Below are 17537 nucleotides of genomic sequence, written 5' to 3' on the forward strand. Positions count from 1 at the left end.
ATCCCGGGGCATCCTGACAGCTCGGTCCTGCCTCTCAGCGCCTCACCCAATCCCGGGGCGCTCTGGCGGCTCGGGCCCGCCCCTCAGCTCCTCACCCAATCCCGGGGCATTCTGACAGCTCGGTCCCGCCTCTCGGCGCTCCACCCAATCCCGGGGCGTCCTGGCGGCCCCTCAGCATCTCAGCCAATTCTAGGGCGTCCTGGCGGCCCAGCCCCGCCCGTCAACGTCTCACCCAGTCTCAGGGTGTTTTGGCGGGTCGGTCTCGCCTCTCAGCGCTTTACCCAATCCCAAGGCGACCTGGAGACCCGGGCCTCTTAATCCTCGGCACCTCGCCCAATCCCAGGGTGCTCTGGCGGGTCGGTCCCGCCTCTCAGCGTCTCAGCCAATCCCAGGGCGTCCTGGCTCGGTCCCGCCTCTCAGCGCCTCACCCAATCACTGTGCGCCCCCGCGGGCGGCGTCTCCCGGGCCCGGCGGTCGGCGGCCGCGCCCCGCGCACCATGGAGGCTCTGCTGAGGCGGGAGCTGGGCTGCGACTTCGTCAGGGCGACGGGTCACTCGGGGGGCGGGTGCATCAGCCAGGGCCAGAGTTACGACACGGACAGGGGACGCGTGTTTGTGAAAGTGAACTCCAAGGCGGAGGTCAGGGCGGCCGTAGGCGGGGCGGGGGGTGTCCGGGGTCGGGGATCCGGGGTCGGGATCTGGGGTCAAGGTCAGGGCCCGGGGTCCAGGGGTCAGGGGCCCGGGGTCGCGGCGGTGGTGTGGCTGGGGTGGGGGTGAAGCCGCCGCCATCCTCGTGGCCGGGACCCCGTGCGCAGTCCTGCCCAGGAGGCCTGCGGGGTCAGTGGGCTGCGGGGGGCCGTGCCCCAGGCCGCCCTCCCTCGGCAGCGTCCTCGCCCTTGTCCCGCCTGTCGTCCCCCCCGACGGTCCCCCAACCTGCTCAGCACCCCCCTTGTTCCCGGTCACATGGCAGCGCCCTGGTCTGACTCCCACCCCCACGGGGTCGGGGGCCTTGGGGAGACCGGCCTTGGGCAACCGCCGCAGGGCTGGCGCTGCTGCTGCTCAGCCTCTTGCATTCATTTCCTTTTGTCAGCAGAATCCATGGTCTTTTTCTGTTTTACTGGGATTTGATCTTTGAGTCACTCCCCACGCGGGCGCTGGAGCACAGGACCCCAAGGCCAGCGCCCATCCCCCACCCCCACCCTTGGCGCCCCTCAGAGCCTGTCCCTGGCAGAAAATGTTGCCCACGTGGGGGCCTCGACCACCCAGTGTGGCCCTCTGGCCCTGCCCTCCCCTGCCCTCCCCTCCCCAAGCTGCTTGCATCTCCTGCCCCCACGGAGCAGTGGTTTCTGAGGGAGGCTTCACCTGTGCTGGGCTCCCAAGTGTCCCCCCCCCACCCCCCCACCCCCCCCCCCCGCCCCGCCGTCCCGGGAGCTACCCCTGACTCTCCTTCCCCTACCCTACTCTGGGACGAGGTGTGGCCGCGCAGCTGTCTTCCCCCTGTCCCCTGACCGAAGTGTCCTCAGGGCGCAGCCCTTATCTCAGCAGGCCCGCGGTGTCAACTGCGGCTCAGTTGCTCGTGAGGCAGCCCATGAGGTCGGTGCTGCCACCCCTTGTGCCGGCGCGGGGCCTGAGTGACTTGCCGCGGGCCCTGGAGTCCGTCCTGATAGTGGGCCGGCGGCCGGCGGGGCAGCTGGATGTTGCAGGGGAGGGGGCAGCGGGTCCAGGAAGCTGGGCTGCGGCCCCTGCGCTCGGCCGAGGTCCGCGGGGACCCGGGTGCAGCCCGCAGCCTGTGCCGATTCTGCTCACGTCCCTGTAGTGTTTTGAGTGAAAAACAAAAAGCAAAAAACCTCCTTTAGAGGGAGCAGGTGCTTGGGGAGGGGGGGGAGACTTGAGAAGTTGGAATGAATTTCGTTGAAATTTCAAGCACAAGGAGGAAGGACCTGACTTGGCAAGGGTGGGGTCGGGGCTGCAGGCAGGGGTGCCCCCCCACGAGCAAGGGCGGGGCTGCAGGCAAGGGGCCTCTGTGCCCGCAGGCGTGTGCACACCGGGGCACACCAAGGCAGCTGTTGCAGTGACCCGGTGGGGGCCGTCGCACAGGTTGCAAGCTCGGGGTGTGTTCCAGGCTGGTACTTGCCCTGGGGAAGGGTCCTGCGGGGTGGGCACGGAGACAAGGGGAAGGCTTGGCTCTGCAGCCTGGGGGAGCCAGGACTGGGGAGAGGACGGGGTGGGCCGCTGGGCTGCTCTCCCCTGCGAGGGAGGAGTGGCGGTGGCGGGCACCAGACGTTGGGTGGCACGTTCGAGGCCTTGGGCTGCCCCCGAGAGCGCAGGGCAGGGTCCCGGACAGAGAGAGTGCCACCCTCTGGCTCCCACCCTGCTGGGAAGCGGGCACAGCGGCCTGCGCCGGCAGGGCGGCCTTGGTTTGATGTCGCCGCGCTTGAGAAGACGCCGCAGACCGTTTCTGGGAGTGACCTTGCTCCCCTGGCTTTCCCCTCCGTTGTTTTTCGGAAAGGCCAGAAGAATGTTTGAAGGTGAGATGGCAAGTCTGACTGCCATCCTGAGGACGGACACGGTCCGGGTGCCCAAGCCCATCAAGGTCCTTGATGCCCCGGGCGGCGGCAGCGCGCTGGTGATGGAGCACGTGGACATGCGGGCTCTGGACAGGTCTGTGCCCCCCTGGGTTGGCTTTGCTCTTCCTCTGGGTGGTCCCTTCACCCTGAACGCCTGCACTGGGGGTGTTGTTTCAAGGAGCTTGTGGCCCCACGTGTCGTGGGTGCTGCGGGCCGAGGGACACGTGCTCAGCAGCCCAGGGCAGACGCGGTCCCCGAGGTCTGCCGGCAGAGGCCGGGACGGAGCATCAGAGCCCCGGGGCCCGTGTCCCCCCCGCCCGCTGATGCCCACTCTGTGTCCCTGGACCTGCCGCACGAGCCCGAGAGCAAGCGGAAGGTGTGAGCACGGTCACGTCCACGCGCCTAGCGACGCTGTTTGCTTCACAGCCATGCCGCCAGGCTGGGAACCCAGCTCGCAGACCTACATCTGGAGAACAAGAGGCTTGGGGAGACGCTCCGGAAGGAGGCCAGCACCGTGGGTACGTGGCCGTGTGGGCGTGAGGCTGGGTCTGCGCTGGGGACCCCGGGCTGGGGCTCCACACGGTGGGGGACACCCCATGCAGTGACGCAGCGTTAGGAAGGCGAGTGTTTCCGAGACTCGACCCCCGACCCCCATGCTGTTGTGGCCCCTGTACCCCTCCTTCCCCGGAGTTGCCTGGCTGCCCCCACGGCTCCTTCTCCCTGAGAATGGCCCATGCGGGACTGGGCCTCAGCCTCGGGCCTTAGCCTGCCGTTGGTGTCCACAGAACCTTCCGGGCTCTTCCTCTTGGACGTTTGCTAACCCGTGTGCGGCCCCAGGGCCAGTGTGCGGGCAGGACAGCTGACCCGCCAGGGACAGATGGCTGCGGATCCGCTGCCCCGTCTGGCCTCACGTCGTGCAGGCCTCAGCACGTGCTCGGGTGCGGGGGAGCCACAGGGGATGCAGAGGAGGCTCCGTACCTCTGGGCACGGACGTGGGTGAAGGGCGCAGCAGGCACAGGCCTGGAGCCCTCTGAGTCCGGGGCCGCCTGGGCAGCGTGGGCGCCAGTTGTCTCTCTTTGTTGCTTTTGCCCCCAAGGGAAAGGAGGCGGGCAGGTGGACCGGGCCTTTGTGGACAAGTTCGGGTTTGACGTGGTGACATGCTGTGGATACCTCCCCCAGGTGAGCGGCACCAGCGCCTGCCTCCCTCCTGCCGCCTGCCAGGTGGGCCGCTGGGGCCCGGACAAGCCCGGCTTCTACAGAACTTAGCTCAGGTCTTTGCCCCCTTCGTCTATCCTAATTTCTGAGAGTCTGACGCGAGGCCTGCCCACGTCACCCGTGGGTGAGCTCAGAGACGCGGGACCAGATCAGGATGCAGGTTCTCCAGGTGGGGGGGTGCGAGGGGCTTGCACATTCCAGTGGTAGGATTTTGTGGCTGGCTGCCCGCGAGCGTCCCCCCGCTCTTCCCAGTACCCAGCACATGCTGAGCGGGGGGCTAGGTGGCTTCACGAGGGGCTCCCTGGGTGAGCTGGGAGCCTCCTGGGGTCCGCGGGGGGACGCCAGCAGGTTGGCAGTGAGAAGGTGCGCGGTGAGGGCTGGGCTCCCCGGGGGCCCTCGGCCGGTCCTGCTCCCTCCCCCCCTGCCTGCAGCTCGCCCCGCATGCCTGCAGACACCTGGCTGGCAGGTGGGCCCTCCTGCCGGTCAGTGTCTCCAGCGTCTCCTCGGAGCGTCTCCTCCCACGACTCCTCATGCTGGCACTTAGGAGGGCAGTCCTGGGGGGCTGCGGGAGGCTGGGGCCGTGCTCCACCTGAGCGTGGGCTGCCCGGAGCACCTGGAGCTCCTCCGACTGGCCTCTGTGCTCTGCCCCGGGAGAGTCCCACTCCTGGGATGGGGTCTGGGTCCCAGCCTGGCCCAAGACATCCCGCCTGCTGGCCGCACACCCCCGCGGCCCAGCCCTGCAGCGGTGCCCCTCTGCTCTGAGCATGCTCCTTCGGCCCTGGCATTGCCCTCTGTCCACGCAGGTGAATGACTGGCAGGACGACTGGGTGACCTTCTATGCCCGGCAGCGCATTCAGCCCCAGATGGACATGGTGGAGAAGGGGTCTGGGGACAGGGAGGCCCGGGAACTCTGGTCTGCTCTGCAGGTGAGGGGAGGCCTGAGGCAGGGCCTGGGGGCGGGTCTGCACAGGAGGAGGCCTGGGCCAGCCGTGGGGGCTCGTGCGCCCTGCAGGAAAGCATCCTTGTCCCTCCCACACGTGTCGCTCACTTTGTTGAGGGTGCCTGTCCTCCCTGCAGCTGAAGATCCCTGACCTGTTTCGTGACCTGGACATCGTCCCGGCCCTGCTCCACGGGGACCTCTGGGCCGGAAACGTCGCGGAGGACTCCTCCGGGCCTGTCATCTTCGACCCGGCTTCCTTCTACGGCCACGCGGAGTACGAGCTGGCGATAGCCGGCATGTTCGGAGGCTTCGGCCGCTCCTTCTACTCTGCCTACCACGGCGCCATCCCCAAGGCCCCGGGCTTCGAGGCTCGCCTGCAGCTCTATCAGCTCTTCCACTACTTGAACCACTGGAATCACTTTGGATCGGGGTACAGAGGGTCGTCCCTGAACATCATGAGGAACCTTGTCAGATGAGCTCCCGGGCCCGGAGGTGCAGGTGCACCAGGTCCGCGCCTCCCGCCCCCGGCTCCCCCTGGCTCCCCCAGTCTCCCCCGATTCTTCACACTGACTTCCCAGCCCTGTAAGTACCAGGAGGAGAGGCTCCGTCCTCCCGAGGCCGCACGTTTCGTTAGACTCATAGCTGGATCGAGCCTCACTGGAAGTGCAGTGCCTGGAGGGACCAGGGCGTGTGGGTCCCATCGAAGCAGCTGCCCGAGGCTGAGGGGGACGAGGCCCGCTAGCCAGGTGCTGCTGGGCACTCGCGCCTCAGCTCCTCCCGTCTCATCTCCAGGAGCGACTCCGATGTCCGGGGTTAGACGTGGTGTAGACATGAATCCAGAACCGAGAGTGGCTCAGAACGACCAATTTCAACCGAGCACATTCCCTTTCCTTCTGTGCCGCAGGCCAACGGGTCTGGACGTTGATTCTGGGAGTGACCAAACTGCTAGTCTTGGGTAAATTTAGGAGCCGCTGAATCCCCCGTTAGCACCCGTCCCGATGCTGTTGTAAAGCTTGCGAGTTACTTACTCCCTTGCATAAAAAATGCTGAACCAGTGGCCCTCCCTTTGTCCTCGTCCTGGCAGCGATGGGCGGTGTTCCTCAATGGCAATGATGCTGAGAAAGTCTTTTGCATAAAAATTTGAATAAACTTTGAGTGATTTGAGTGATGCACAAGACTGTGTATTTCCTTCGTTTGCGTCGTAATTCAACCTTTATCTTTCCTGTTTGCAAAACCTTTGTGACCATAAACATATACGGTCTCGTTTCTTTTTTCTTTTTTTAAAAAAATTTTATTTATTCATGAGAGGCACACAGAGAGGCAGAGACACAGGCAGAGGGAGAAGCAGGCTCCATGCAGGTAGCCCGATGCAGGATTCAATCCCTGGACCCCGGGGTCACACCCTGGGCCGAAGGCAGACACTCCACTGCCGGGTCCCCCAGGCCCCACGACTGTTTCTTTTTCTTTCTTTTTTTTTTTTTTTTTCCCACGACTGTTTCTTAAGAGCAGTTTTTTTTTCTTGAGTGTTCAGTAAGAGAAGAGCACAGACCCCGGGTCAGGATGGGGCAGCCTGAGGCCTGTGAGCGTGGCCAGGAGAGCCGTCCTGGGAGGCAGGGTGTGTGTGCAGGGCGCACACACAGGACGCCCCATCGCGCAGATGCTGCGTCTCCTGGCTGTGGGGCTGCTGCGGGACTTGTCAGCTTTTGAAACTTGGCAGTTTGTCCCCGTCGCTCATTCTAAAGTATCTACGTATCTACGTATGTACCCAATTTTGTACGTGTACAAAATTTATGCGTGTACGTATTCTTATATAAAGAGTTGTCAGCATTGTGTGACCTGCAGGCCGGCACGCCCAGGAGCCCGCCCAGGGAGAGGGGGACTCAGCCCAGGGGCCGCTTGGAGGTACCCGAGTCACATCTCCCAGTTGAGCTTGAGACCACACCCAGACTCAGATGCAAAGTCACAGTGGTCTCTTCGGCGGCTCGCACCTTCAGGCCGAGGACTGGGGAGCTGGGAGGCCTAGAAGGGGACCCCAAGGGCCTGGGTTTCGGGACCAGTAAGACGGTGTGCCACCTGCCACGTTCAGACCCCGCTGGGCCAGCCCGTGCCCGGGGCCCAGAACGAGGCTCAACAAGGGCAGGGTCTCCCGCAGGCCGCCCGGGGGCTCAGGGTGCCTAATCTGGCCGCTCCGGACCCACCTTGGAGCACATATTTGTAATTCTGAAGGAGGGAACAGAGAAAGCAGGAAGGAATTCCTAGAGAGCTGAAGACAAGTTCCCCGGTAGAAGGACCAAGTTCCCTCCTGAACCAGCTCCCCCACCTGCCGGGGTGGCAGGAAAGTCGCCGCAGCCCCCTGCCCAGGGAATTGTCGGGCACCCATGGCACAGGAGACCCTACAAGCCTCCCGAGAGAGGACAGTTTCCACACAAAGAGGAAGAGTCAAAAAAAAAAAAAAAAAAAAAAAAAAAAGAAAAGAGGAAGAGTCAGCGCAGCTTCAAACGTCTCAATGCCAAATGACCTGGGAAGTCACGGAGCAGGACCTTCTCGTTTGTGAGAGAACAGGACCTCATTTCCACCCCGGGAGGCTGACCCCCCCCCCCCCAGCGTCAACAGAGCAGCGACCTCCACCGGCCTGCAAGAGCCAGAGCCTACCTTCAGGGGTCCCTCCTCCGGGCTTCACCAGGCTGGGGGGGGGTCTAGGAGGAGGAAGGCACGGAGGGGCGGACGGCCTCTCCACAGATGCCAGTCTCTCCTGTCCCACCTGCCCTGCTGCCGTGAGCTTGTATGAGCGTGTGCACAGGTGTGTGCGTGTCTGCACGCCTGTATGCACATGGGCTTGTGTGCTCTAAGATTCTATTTATCTGACACAGAGAGAGAGAGAGAGAGAGGGGAGGGGCAGAGGGAGAAGCAGGCTCCCTTCTGAGCAGGGAGCCCGATGGGGGCTTGGTCCCAGGCCCGGGGATCATGCCCTGAGCCAAGGCAGGCGCTCACCGACTGAGCCCAGGGGCGCCCTGGCAGGTGTGGCTTGAAGTTCCCTTTGGGGGCAGCAGGTCTCTTATCTGGGGGGCCCATTCTGGGCGCGGTTGGCCACGTGCTCTCAGAAGCGCCCGGCAGCCCGTTATCTCTGGAGGCCACCGAGTGGCCTGAGGAACAAGCCCAACAGCAGCCGCGGGGGGCCCCGGGCCGAGCCAGGGCTTCCAGCCTTGTGCGACCCTGTGGGACCCAGCTAGGCCGCGACCGAGGCCGGCGGGCTCCACCCCGGACTGTGCGCGGAGTCCCACTGGGCCCTGGGCCGGGGTCCAGCAAGGCTGTGGGCGCCCTGACCCTGCGGGCATCCGCGGAGGCGCCGCCCGACTCTGTCCCCCAATGGAAAGCCTCGGCCCGCCCCGCCCCTGTCGCCGTCCCTGTCCCCGCCCCTGTCCCCGCCCTCCAGCTGGTGCGGGCGGTGGTGGCGGCGGCGCGGGAGGCGGACCGCGGCATCAGGACCCATCAGTGGGGGGACAGCCTGCGGGCCGCGCCTCCCTGCGGACCAGGCCTGGACCTCGGCCCGGACAGCGCCCCCGTGCACCCCCCGGCCTGGACAGCGCCACCCCCGACCCCGCGGCCCGGCGAGCCCCCATGGAGCACCTGCTGCGCGCCGAGCTGCGCACCGCGACCCTGCGGCCCTTCGGGAGCCCCGGGGCGGGCTGCATCAGCGAGGGGCGCGCCTACGACACGGACGCGGGCCCGGTGTTCGTCAAGGTCAACCGCAGGACGCAGGTGCGGCCCCCGCCCCCAGGCCCCTCCACGGGAGCCGCAGGCCCGAGGCTGCAGGGGCGGTGACAGCGCGGGGCGGGCTGGGACGGGCCTGAGCGTTCCGCTGCGAGGGGCCTCCTGTTCCCCGCGCGAGGGTCCGTGTCCGCGGGAAGAGGTGGGAGGGGCCGGGACTCCGTGGCCGCCGCGCTGCTGCGGGACTCGGCCAGGCCTGGGCTGCGACCTGGTCTCTCTGCCCCGTGGGGCCCGCAACTGAGCTGTGCGTGGAGGACACGGAGGCTCCACGGATGCGGCGATCCCAGGACACGGCCTGGGGGCCCCAGGGAGTCGCCTCCTTCCCCCAGCACCTGCCGCCCGGCGCAGGGAATTGTCCAGAACCTCAGGTCAGAGCCAGAACCCCTCAACGTGAGCCGCACCCCTGGCAGGCAGTGGGTCGGCTCGTGCAGGCCCTGGAACCCTCCCCTGAGCCCCCCCTGGGCCCTCACCTGCCCTCGAGTCCCCTGGCGCTGGCTCAGGCCGTCTGCAGCCCGCGTGTCAGGCACCCGCCTGCCCCGGAGCATGGGGAGGTTGTGGGGTTTAGGGCTGGCCCCCACTGACGCTAACCACCCCGGCCTCACAACTGCACGGTGGGTTGGCAGTCCAGAGGACCCCTTGCCTCGTTTTCTCCTTGGTGCTTTGGGTTAAAGCACGGGGTTCCTTGCCCGCGGGGAAGCAGATGCTTCTGCCTCGTGAGGGTAGTTCCACGGCTGGAGGAGCTCGCAAGGCTACGTGCAGGCTCGCTCGGAACCCACTGACCTGTACCTGGGCCGGGGGGGCCACCTGGGTCAAATCGGGGTATCTGCGGGAAGTGTTTTAGAAATAGGACGGCTCCTGGGTCCCGGTGGGGGCTGTGGTCTTCTTTCTGGGTGGGGTGTGTGCCGCCCCCCCCCCCCCCCCCGGGCCCTGCTGACTGCTGATCTCTGTGGACAGGCCCTGGACCCCAGCCAGGCCCTGCTGACCTCCCCCTGCTTTCCCTTGGCCCAGATGTGTGTCCTGGTCACTTTGGCATGCCCCCTTGTCGCCCCTGCCACCCCAGCTCCCCCTGCCACCCTCCAGCCCCCCCCAGCCCCCCTGCTGGCCTCCAGCTGCCCCCAGCCCCCCCAGCCCCCCTGCTGCCCCTCAGGCCCCCACCACCTGCTGCCCCCTCCTGCTGCCCCCAGCCCCCCCTGCTACCCTCCTGTTGCCCCCTGCCTCCCCCTACCACCCCCTGCCTCCCTGTGCTGCGGCTCTTTCACTATCATTGCTTGAGGCGGTGAGGTGGGCAGGTAACCAGACGCAGGGGTCCAGCGCAGACCCTCCACTAACCCACATTCTGAGCACTGCACAGTACTTCCTGGCACCCCTGGCACTCCCACAGCCCCAGAGCACCACCCAGAACTCCTGCAGCACCCTAAGATACCTCCAGGACCCCCACAGCCCCCCGAGGAACTTCACAACCTCTATGGCACCCCATGGGCACCCCTGGGATCTCCACAGCACCCCCTGGCACCCTGCAGTACCTCCATTGTACCCCCAGCACCCTCCCGGAATTATGGCACTTCTAGCGCCCCAACATACCCCCAGCACCCCCAGAAGCTCCCCTACACCGGCGCTTCCTCACCTCTCAGAGCAAGCACCCCAAGTCCCAGGCACAGCCCCATCCTGGCCGCCCCTTCCTGTCTGAAAGCAGCCACTTTGCACTTTGCACCCAGCCTCTGAGGAGCCAGTGGCCTACTCTCCAGCTAGTTCTTGGGACCTGAAGGTCCTGGGTGCTCCTGGGCAATCCCGGGTGGTGGCTCCTGTCCTGGAGCTCACGGCTTACTCTGGATGCAGGCCCGGCAGATGTTTGAGGGAGAGCTGGCCAGCCTGGAGGCTCTCCGGGCCACCGGCCTGGTGCGGGTGCCTCAGCCAGTCAAGGTGATTGACCTGCCCGGAGCGGGGGCCGCCTTTGTGATGGAGCATCTGAAGATGAGGAGCTTGAGCAGGTGAGTGTGCCCCAGTGTGTATGGGGGGGAGGGAATGGGGGGGAGGGGGAGAGGAGGGGGCAGAAAGGAGGAGGGGGGGAGGGAGGGAATGAGGGAGGGAGGGGGAGAGGAGGGGGCAGAGAGGAGGAGGGGATGGGGGAGGGAGGGAATAAGGGAGGGAGGGGGAGAGGAGGGGGCAGAGAGGAGGAGGGGAGGGGGGAGGGAGGGAATGAGGGGGGAGGGGGGAGAAAGGGGGAGAGAGAGGGAGGGTGTGAGGAGGGAGGAGGAGGGAGGGGAGGGAGGAGGAGGGAGGGGAGGGAGGGGGGAGGCCCAGAGAGGAGGGAGAAGGCTGTCTCTGGTTGTCTGGGACCCTGCTTCCCCGCGGTTCTGGGTTAGTTTGGCTCCCAGGACTCCGCGGCATGGAGGAAGCATGTTAGGCCCTGCGGCCTCGGCCTCATGCTTTGCGGGAGCGAACTGGCCCATGCAAGGGCGAACTGGCCCAGTGAGGTCCCCCTAGGGGGTAGCTGCAGTCTTTAGGATTTTTTCTAACTGTTAAAGATATATATATATATATATATATATATATATATATATTCAAGGCCTTAAAAGGTGGAAACCGCGGATTGACGTGCAGCGGCCACCTGTGGTTCCCTCACCAAAGGCCACGCTGACCTCTTGGTGCCTGAAGATCATCACAGTTTTTTTTAATATGTGATTTACATTTGCGGTTACAGAACTTTGGGGCTGGTTCTCTCTTTCTTTCTTTCTTTCTTTCTCTCTTTTCTTTCTTTCTTCCTTTTTTTTTTTTTTTTAAGATTTTTATTTCTTTATTCCTGAGAGACACAGAGAGAGGCAGAGACCCAGGCCTAGGAAGAAGCAGGCTCCCTGCGGGGAGCCCCATGCAGGACTCGATCCGGGACCCCAGGGTCACGCCTTGAGCTCCCCGGGGGAGGGGGGGCTGCTTTTTCTTCCCGTGACGTTTTAAGCCTGTGCCCCTCCATTCCCGGCGCCTCCCGAGGCTTCCGCTGAGACCACCAGCCTGTCGCCGCTTGGTGATTCTGTTTTTCAGAAAGGGTCGTGGTCTGCAGTTCACTTTTCACTTTTTCAAGGAACGGAGAGTAGTTTTTAAGGGATTCAGAGCACCTGCTGCGGCGGAGCGTTGGTGCGGGGCGCTGTGGTTTCCCGCATGAAGGGCCGTCCTCTTCCCCAGTCAGGCGTCCAGGCTCGGAGAGCAGATGGCAGAGCTGCACCTCCACAACCAGAGGCTGAAGGACAGGTGCCGGGAGGAGGAGAGCACGCTGGGTACGTGCCCCGGCCCCCAGCGCTGGGCAGCCCGATACCTGGGGTTCCTGCCGCCCGTGGGCTGCCCTTCCGGAGGCGGCGTCCATGCCGGCTGTCCTCCTCGTCGGGTGGGGAGGGCCGGCTCACGCCCTGCTTATGCTCAGCCCTGTCCGTGCCCGAGTCCACAGGAGCACGCCCGAGTGCTCGGGTGCTTGGGTACTCAGGTGCTCAGGTCCCCAGGTGCCTGGGTGCTCAGGTGCTCAGGTCCCCGGGTGCCCGGGTGCCTGGGTGCTCGGGTGCTCAGGTGCTCGGCCAGGCACCATGTTTACAGCAAGACAGCAGCCCTCTCCGTCCACAGGCCGCAGGGCTGAGGGGGCCACGTACGTGAGCAGGTTTGGCTTCCACACGGTGACCTGCTGTGGCTTCATCCCTCAGGTGAGTGCCAGGCGCCCATGTCCTCCCCGGGGCCCCAGAGCGGGTCACCTCGCCCCTTGGAGGACCCCTGCGCCCCAGGAAGGCGCTTGCAGCTGTGACACGGGGACGGGGGCAGGCGCAGGGGGTCGCTGAGCTGAGCCCGGGCTGCGGGGCGTGTGGAAGGGCAACCAGGCAGAGGGAACAGCAGGTGCAGCGCCCGGTGATGACTGCCGGGGCTCCAGGCGGGTGGAGGGGGCAGGGGCAAGTCCTGGTCACCCGCCCCGGGGCTTTGTAATCCTGTGGCACAAACCCCATTACTTCGGAGTGTACAGGGGCGCCTGGCTGGCTCAGTGGCTTAAACACCTGCCTCCTGGTCGTGAGTGAGGTCTCGATCGCAGGGTCATGCATCCAAGCACAGAATCGGGCTCCCCGCTGGGCATGGAGCCTCCTTACAAACCCCCAGTGTCTGCCTCGTGGTTCTCTGCACGTCTGTGCTGTGCAGCCGTCAGCACTGCCTCGTCGCGGGCCATTGTCATCACCTCCAAGAGAAATCCCCTATCAGTTCGCTGGCGGCCCTCATTCCCTGGCCCGCGGGCGCCTAACCACTCACCGCGGGCAGAGGGCGAGTGTCCCCCGTGGACAGCACCGGTGAGGGCCTGATGAAGCCCCAGCCAGGCTTAGGGCCCAGCCACGGGGCAGCCCTCCCGTCCGGGGTCCCTCGATGCTACCTGCACAGTGGGCTCCTGGCCCATTAGGACTGGCAATGCCTGCGGAAGCTGCCCCCCAGGCTGCGCCGCCCGGAGCCGGGGCTCGGCTGAATGCGGCCCCGAGAGGTTGGGTTTAAGCGCTGCGGGCTTTCCAAGGACTCGGTGGGCCTCGGAACGGGACTCCCCAAGAACAGGGAAGTGAAATCGTACACGGAGCCCCACTGTGTGACGTCGGTGAGAGTGGGGCTGGACCATTAGGGACACAGGCAGCCCCTCTGCCCCTTTAGACTCCACGATCAGGGAACCCATTCAACTCAGCGGCAACTGGCCGGGAAGGGGAGAGGGGCCCGGCAGGCAGGATGCTCAGTCTACCCCGAGCTGGGACAGATGGTCCCGGGTGGGGTGCCCTGCACCAGCCCAGAGCTGCGGGAGGGTCTGCTCCCCGGGTGGGATGAGTGGGGTGACCTGAGTGGTGGCAGCAGGCTTCTCGGACGCCTCGTGCACCAAGCCCCCTGGGACCACTGGCTCGGTTGCCCGGCTGGTGCGTTTTGTACGCAGCCACTCCCCGGGCACGTGCCTAAGTGCTTGATCCCACACCCGGCTGCCGCCTTAGCGACCTGAGGAGGCTGGTGATGTCATGTGAGTCCTCTTACAGATGAGGGACGGGTGTGCCGAGAGCCCAGCGGTGCCCTGAGGCCCTGGGCCCGTGAGCCGAGGGCCAAGAGGGGACCCACGCCTGCTTCAGAGCGTGGGCCCGAAGCCCCAAGGCCTTGGGCCTCTGTCACGGCGAAGGCGGAGTCCCGCCAGTGGTGCGCTCAGGTGGCCGGCCTCTGGCAGCTCAGGGTAAAGCCCTGTCTCTTCATGGGGGGGGATCACCGTCCCTTTGTCCAGGAGGGGGGACTGGGCCAGCCAGTGCTAGCGTACAGCTCTCCATACTCCATCTGTGCCTTTCACGACGTGGTTGCCCAGAAGGAGACAGAGCCTTGGGCCCTGGGAGCCTGTGAGGGCAGATGGGGAAGGAGGGCGGCCACCCGCGTGCCTCAGGCTGTTTGGGGACAGGGCCTCCCGCCAGCACCAAGAGGGTGACCCCGGGCTGAGCGGCCACAGCACCTGGCACAGGCGCGTCCACGCTGAGAGCACCGGCTGGGGACATGTGTCTGCAGGTCAGCACGACGATGCAGGCTCTCTGGAGAGTCCCTCCCCTGGGGGGCTTCCCAAAGTAACCCTTTGTATGACGTAAACTTTGCATCTTTTTTTTTTTTTAAAAAACCTCTATTAAGGTTTAATTGACATAAAAAAAACTGCACATCGAAAGTGTACAATTTGGTAAGTTTTGACACGTGTAGGTACTCGTGAACCAGTCACCGTGGTTGGGACGAGTATATCCATCGCCCCCAAGGGTCCTCCTGCCCTTCATTGCCCCTGGCAACCACCGTCAGTACAGATAATTTGTATTTCATAGCATTTAACGTAAATGGCATCACACGATATGTGCCTTTCCCTGGGTTTTTCCACCCAGCTTCATCACTTCATGATACTCGTGTATGTTGTTGCATGTGCGCAAAGTCTGTTCCTTTGTAGGATGAGCCACAGTCTGTCATTCACCTGCTGACGGGCACCTGACTATTTCCAGGTTTTGCTTTCACAAATAAAGCTGCTCTGAATCTTTGTGTACAAGGACGTGTACACAAGTGCTTTCACTTGTCTTGAGTAAATACCTAGGAGGGAAACGGCCAGGTCACATAGTAGGTTTGTATTTAACTTAAAAAAAAAAAAAAGAGATGTATTTATTTATTTGTTTATTTATTTATTTATTTTTAAGAATTTTATTTATTTATTTGTGAGAGACACACAGAGAGAGGCAGAGACGCAGGCAGAGGGAGAAGCAAGCTCCCTGTGGGGAGCCCGATGGGGGACTCGATCCCAGGGCCCCAGGGTCACACCCCGAGCCGAAGGCAGACACTCAACTGCTGAGCCCCTCGGGTGTCTCTATTAGAGTGAGAGAGAGCGGATGGGGGCAGGGGCACAGAATCTCAAGCTGACTCCCCGCTGAGCGCGGAACCCAACGTGGGACTCAATCCCGTGACCCTGAGATATGACCTGAGCCGAAACCAAGGGTCGGATGCTCCACCGACTGAGCCACCCAGGCACCCCTAACTTCTAAGAAACCGCAGAAATGTTTCCCCAGGCTTTCGTCCGTCTGGCATCCCCCGCAGCAGTGGAGGAGGGCGCGGGTAGCTTAGAGTTCCTGCGTCCGGGTGGGTGAGCGGTGGTCGGTATCCCAGCGGGGCCCCGTTTCCGCTGCTGGCCAGTGATGGGCCCGTGTGCTGAGGATCAGTGGCGCAGATATTTAGGATCATTCCATCCTATTCATCAGCTGGCCCACCTTCCTCTGAGACGACTGTGTCTGTGATACTCTGGCCCCTGAAATCTGCTGCCAGCGCAGCCACTGCAGCTTCCTTCTGGCAGGTGTTGGCAGGCGCGGCTTCTCCGTCCCCGTGGCCTGCTTCTGCCTTCCGATGCGCGCAGCTTGGACTCGAGGCTTTTCACTGGGGTCCTTGGCCCCTTTGCACGTAACGTGCTTATGGACGTGACTGGGGCCGAATCTGTCATCCTGCTGTTTGTTTTCTGTCCTGTTGTCTCCCTTTGTCCTGCCCGTCGGCCCTCTTCTGGGCTGTCTTTAACGGCTTCAGCCTCGTCCCTCCATTGTCCAGGTGAACGAGTGGCAGGATGACTGGCCCACCTTCTTTGCTCGGCACCGTCTCCAAGCGCAGCTGGACCTCATTGAAAAGGACTATGCTGATCGAGAGGCCCGAGAACTCTGGTCACAGCTACAGGTGGGTGCAGAGGTCACTCCCTGGGACGGGGGCTGTCCTTTTAGGAGCCCACCACACCTGGGCGGGGGCCTCCGGTACACGGAGCCCCCCGAGCAGAGCTGGTCAAGTGTGGACACAGAAGTGCCTGGCTATTAGCCGACGGGGAACCTGGGAAGGGGATGGTGTCTGGGGACGTACTTGGCCCCGGTGCCATCTCACCGGCTAGGTCACCAAGTACTCGACCTCAAGCACGGCTCTCGTGACACGTGCGTTCTTGGCTCATCAATGGTGGCATTTACTATTGCTTCCTCACCCTCTCTTGCCCTGTTCCTTTTTCTTTTCCAAGGCATGAACGTCTGATGTGGGCAGCAGATGCCCCAGAGTGACAAGTTTGGAACTAGAACTCTCAAAATGTTAAAAACAGAACTTGTGTGTCCATCCAGGGTGATCCTGCAGAAGAAACTTTATTTAACTCACTGATGAAGTAGCCAGGAGTATATGGAAGAGGCGCAGGGATGTATGTGCTGAAAAATAACAGAATAGTGGAGATTTGCCAAGTTACTTAAAAAAAAAAAAAGCCCTTCCACTCATGTTATTTGGTTCCTATTCTACGGGACCACCTCCACTGAGGTCTCTACTGTGTGGAGGTCATTAGTGCCGCGGGGCGTGCAGACCTAAATTGGTGATAGTAAGACAGTGTTGCCTCCTCCTGGACCCCAGGATCCTCCTCTCTGGGCTTCACAGACCAGGCTGTAGTTGGACCCTGAACAAATGCGAGGTCATCGATGCCTTATTTCCAAGTATCGGATGGGGCGGCGGTGGGTCAGAGTCCCCATGGTAACTCCGTGTGCAATAATTATTTTTTCTTTTAGGTGAAGATTCCGGATCTGTTTTGTGGCCTAGAGATCGTCCCTGCCCTGCTTCATGGGGATCTCTGGTCTGGGAACGTCGCCGAGGACGACGTGGGACCCGTTATTTACGACCCAGCTTCCTTCTACGGACATTCTGAGTTTGAACTGGCCATTGCGTTGATGTTTGGGGGGTTCCCCAGATCCTTCTTCACTGCCTACCACCGCAAGATCCCCAAGGCTCCGGGGTTCGACAAGCGGCTGCTGCTGTACCAGCTCTTTAACTACCTGAACCACTGGAACCACTTCGGGCAGGGGTACAGGAGCCCCTCCCTGGGCACCATGAGGAAGCTTCTCAAGTAGCAGCTGCCCTGCATCCGCCGCCTCCCTGCTTCACGAACACGCCGGGCGAGCAGCGCCAGAGATTAATAAAGTCGGGGGGCTCCTGGACCCAATGGCCGTCAGCTGCCTGTGTCTCCACGCTCCGTGCAGTTGGGCCCGGGGCACCCGACAGGTTCCAGCAGGCTCATTATGTATTGTGGTCTAGGGGGGATCTGGATGTTTTCAGGATAATTGGCATTGAGATCACACAGATCTGGGATTTGCGTGGATGGAGGTGGGAATCACACCTGTTCCCTGGACTCAGGCAGAGGTGGGGACGGGGAGGTGGGTCTCCCCTGTCCCGCGGCATCTCCAGGGAGTGGGGCTCGGAGTCCACCCCTGCCCAGGTGGGACACACGGAAGGAAAGGTCTTGGGGCCGCAGCCACCGCCAGCCTGCCCCGCACTGCATTTTTCAGGGGATGACAAGAGGGTGGGGGTCGGGCCCTGCCCACGGGGGTATCTGGGGCGTCCACTGTGGTCAGGCGGCCGGGGTCAGGTCGCGTGTCCTCCCTGAAGGCCAGGCCTTTGCTCCTCTTTGCAAAATTACCAACCTCGGGGCGCAGGCGCGCCCGCCTTTCTCTTTCCGGAGTCTGGCCTCGCGGTCAGGAGGCTGGTCCCCCGCGGCGGGCGAGC

General features: G+C 63.3%; 2 protein-coding genes across 4 annotated transcripts; both read left to right on the plus strand.

Annotated features, from left to right (window-relative positions):
• Nucleotides 1-432: 432 nt before the first annotated feature.
• FN3KRP (fructosamine 3 kinase related protein) lies at nucleotides 433-5896 on the plus strand. 2 transcript variants are annotated; one of them, XM_072782112.1, is made up of 6 exons: nucleotides 433-638; nucleotides 2509-2660; nucleotides 2993-3084; nucleotides 3663-3745; nucleotides 4585-4707; nucleotides 4859-5896. In XM_072782112.1, exons 1-6 carry the CDS (start codon nucleotides 498-500, stop codon nucleotides 5195-5197), a joined length of 930 nt encoding a protein of 309 aa, XP_072638213.1. In that variant the 5' UTR covers nucleotides 433-497; the 3' UTR covers nucleotides 5198-5896. The 2 variants fall into 2 exon arrangements, with proteins under 2 accessions (XP_072638213.1, XP_072638214.1); XM_072782113.1 differs by having other exon boundaries at nucleotides 442-638; nucleotides 2514-2660.
• A 2247-nt stretch (nucleotides 5897-8143) lies between these two features.
• Nucleotides 8144-16972, plus strand: FN3K (fructosamine 3 kinase). Of its 2 annotated transcripts, none has more exons than XM_072782110.1 (6): nucleotides 8144-8480; nucleotides 10326-10477; nucleotides 11667-11758; nucleotides 12096-12172; nucleotides 15573-15695; nucleotides 16547-16972. In XM_072782110.1, the coding sequence occupies exons 1-6, from the start codon at nucleotides 8340-8342 to the stop codon at nucleotides 16883-16885; spliced, it is 924 nt and encodes a 307-aa protein (XP_072638211.1). In that variant the 5' UTR covers nucleotides 8144-8339; the 3' UTR covers nucleotides 16886-16972. The 2 variants fall into 2 exon arrangements, with proteins under 2 accessions (XP_072638211.1, XP_072638212.1); XM_072782111.1 differs by having other exon boundaries at nucleotides 8319-8857.
• The last annotated feature ends 565 nt before the right edge of the window (nucleotides 16973-17537 follow it).

Source organism: Canis lupus, chromosome 16, assembly GCF_048164855.1.
Source record: "Canis lupus baileyi chromosome 16, mCanLup2.hap1, whole genome shotgun sequence".
Lineage (NCBI taxonomy): Eukaryota > Metazoa > Chordata > Mammalia > Carnivora > Canidae > Canis > Canis lupus.

Coding starts and splice junctions, on each gene's coding strand:
- FN3KRP (XM_072782112.1), top strand. CDS start 498: ATGGAGGCTCTGCTGAGGCGGGAGCTGGGCTGCGACTTCGTCAGGGCG. Junction 3,085..3,662: donor GAAGGAGGCCAGCACCGTGG/GTACGTGGCCGT, acceptor TTTGCCCCCAAG/GGAAAGGAGGCGGGCAGGTG. Junction 3,746..4,584: donor GCTGTGGATACCTCCCCCAG/GTGAGCGGCACC, acceptor CTGTCCACGCAG/GTGAATGACTGGCAGGACGA.
- FN3K (XM_072782110.1), top strand. CDS start 8,340: ATGGAGCACCTGCTGCGCGCCGAGCTGCGCACCGCGACCCTGCGGCCC. Junction 8,481..10,325: donor AGGTCAACCGCAGGACGCAG/GTGCGGCCCCCG, acceptor CTCTGGATGCAG/GCCCGGCAGATGTTTGAGGG. Junction 10,478..11,666: donor AAGATGAGGAGCTTGAGCAG/GTGAGTGTGCCC, acceptor CCTCTTCCCCAG/TCAGGCGTCCAGGCTCGGAG.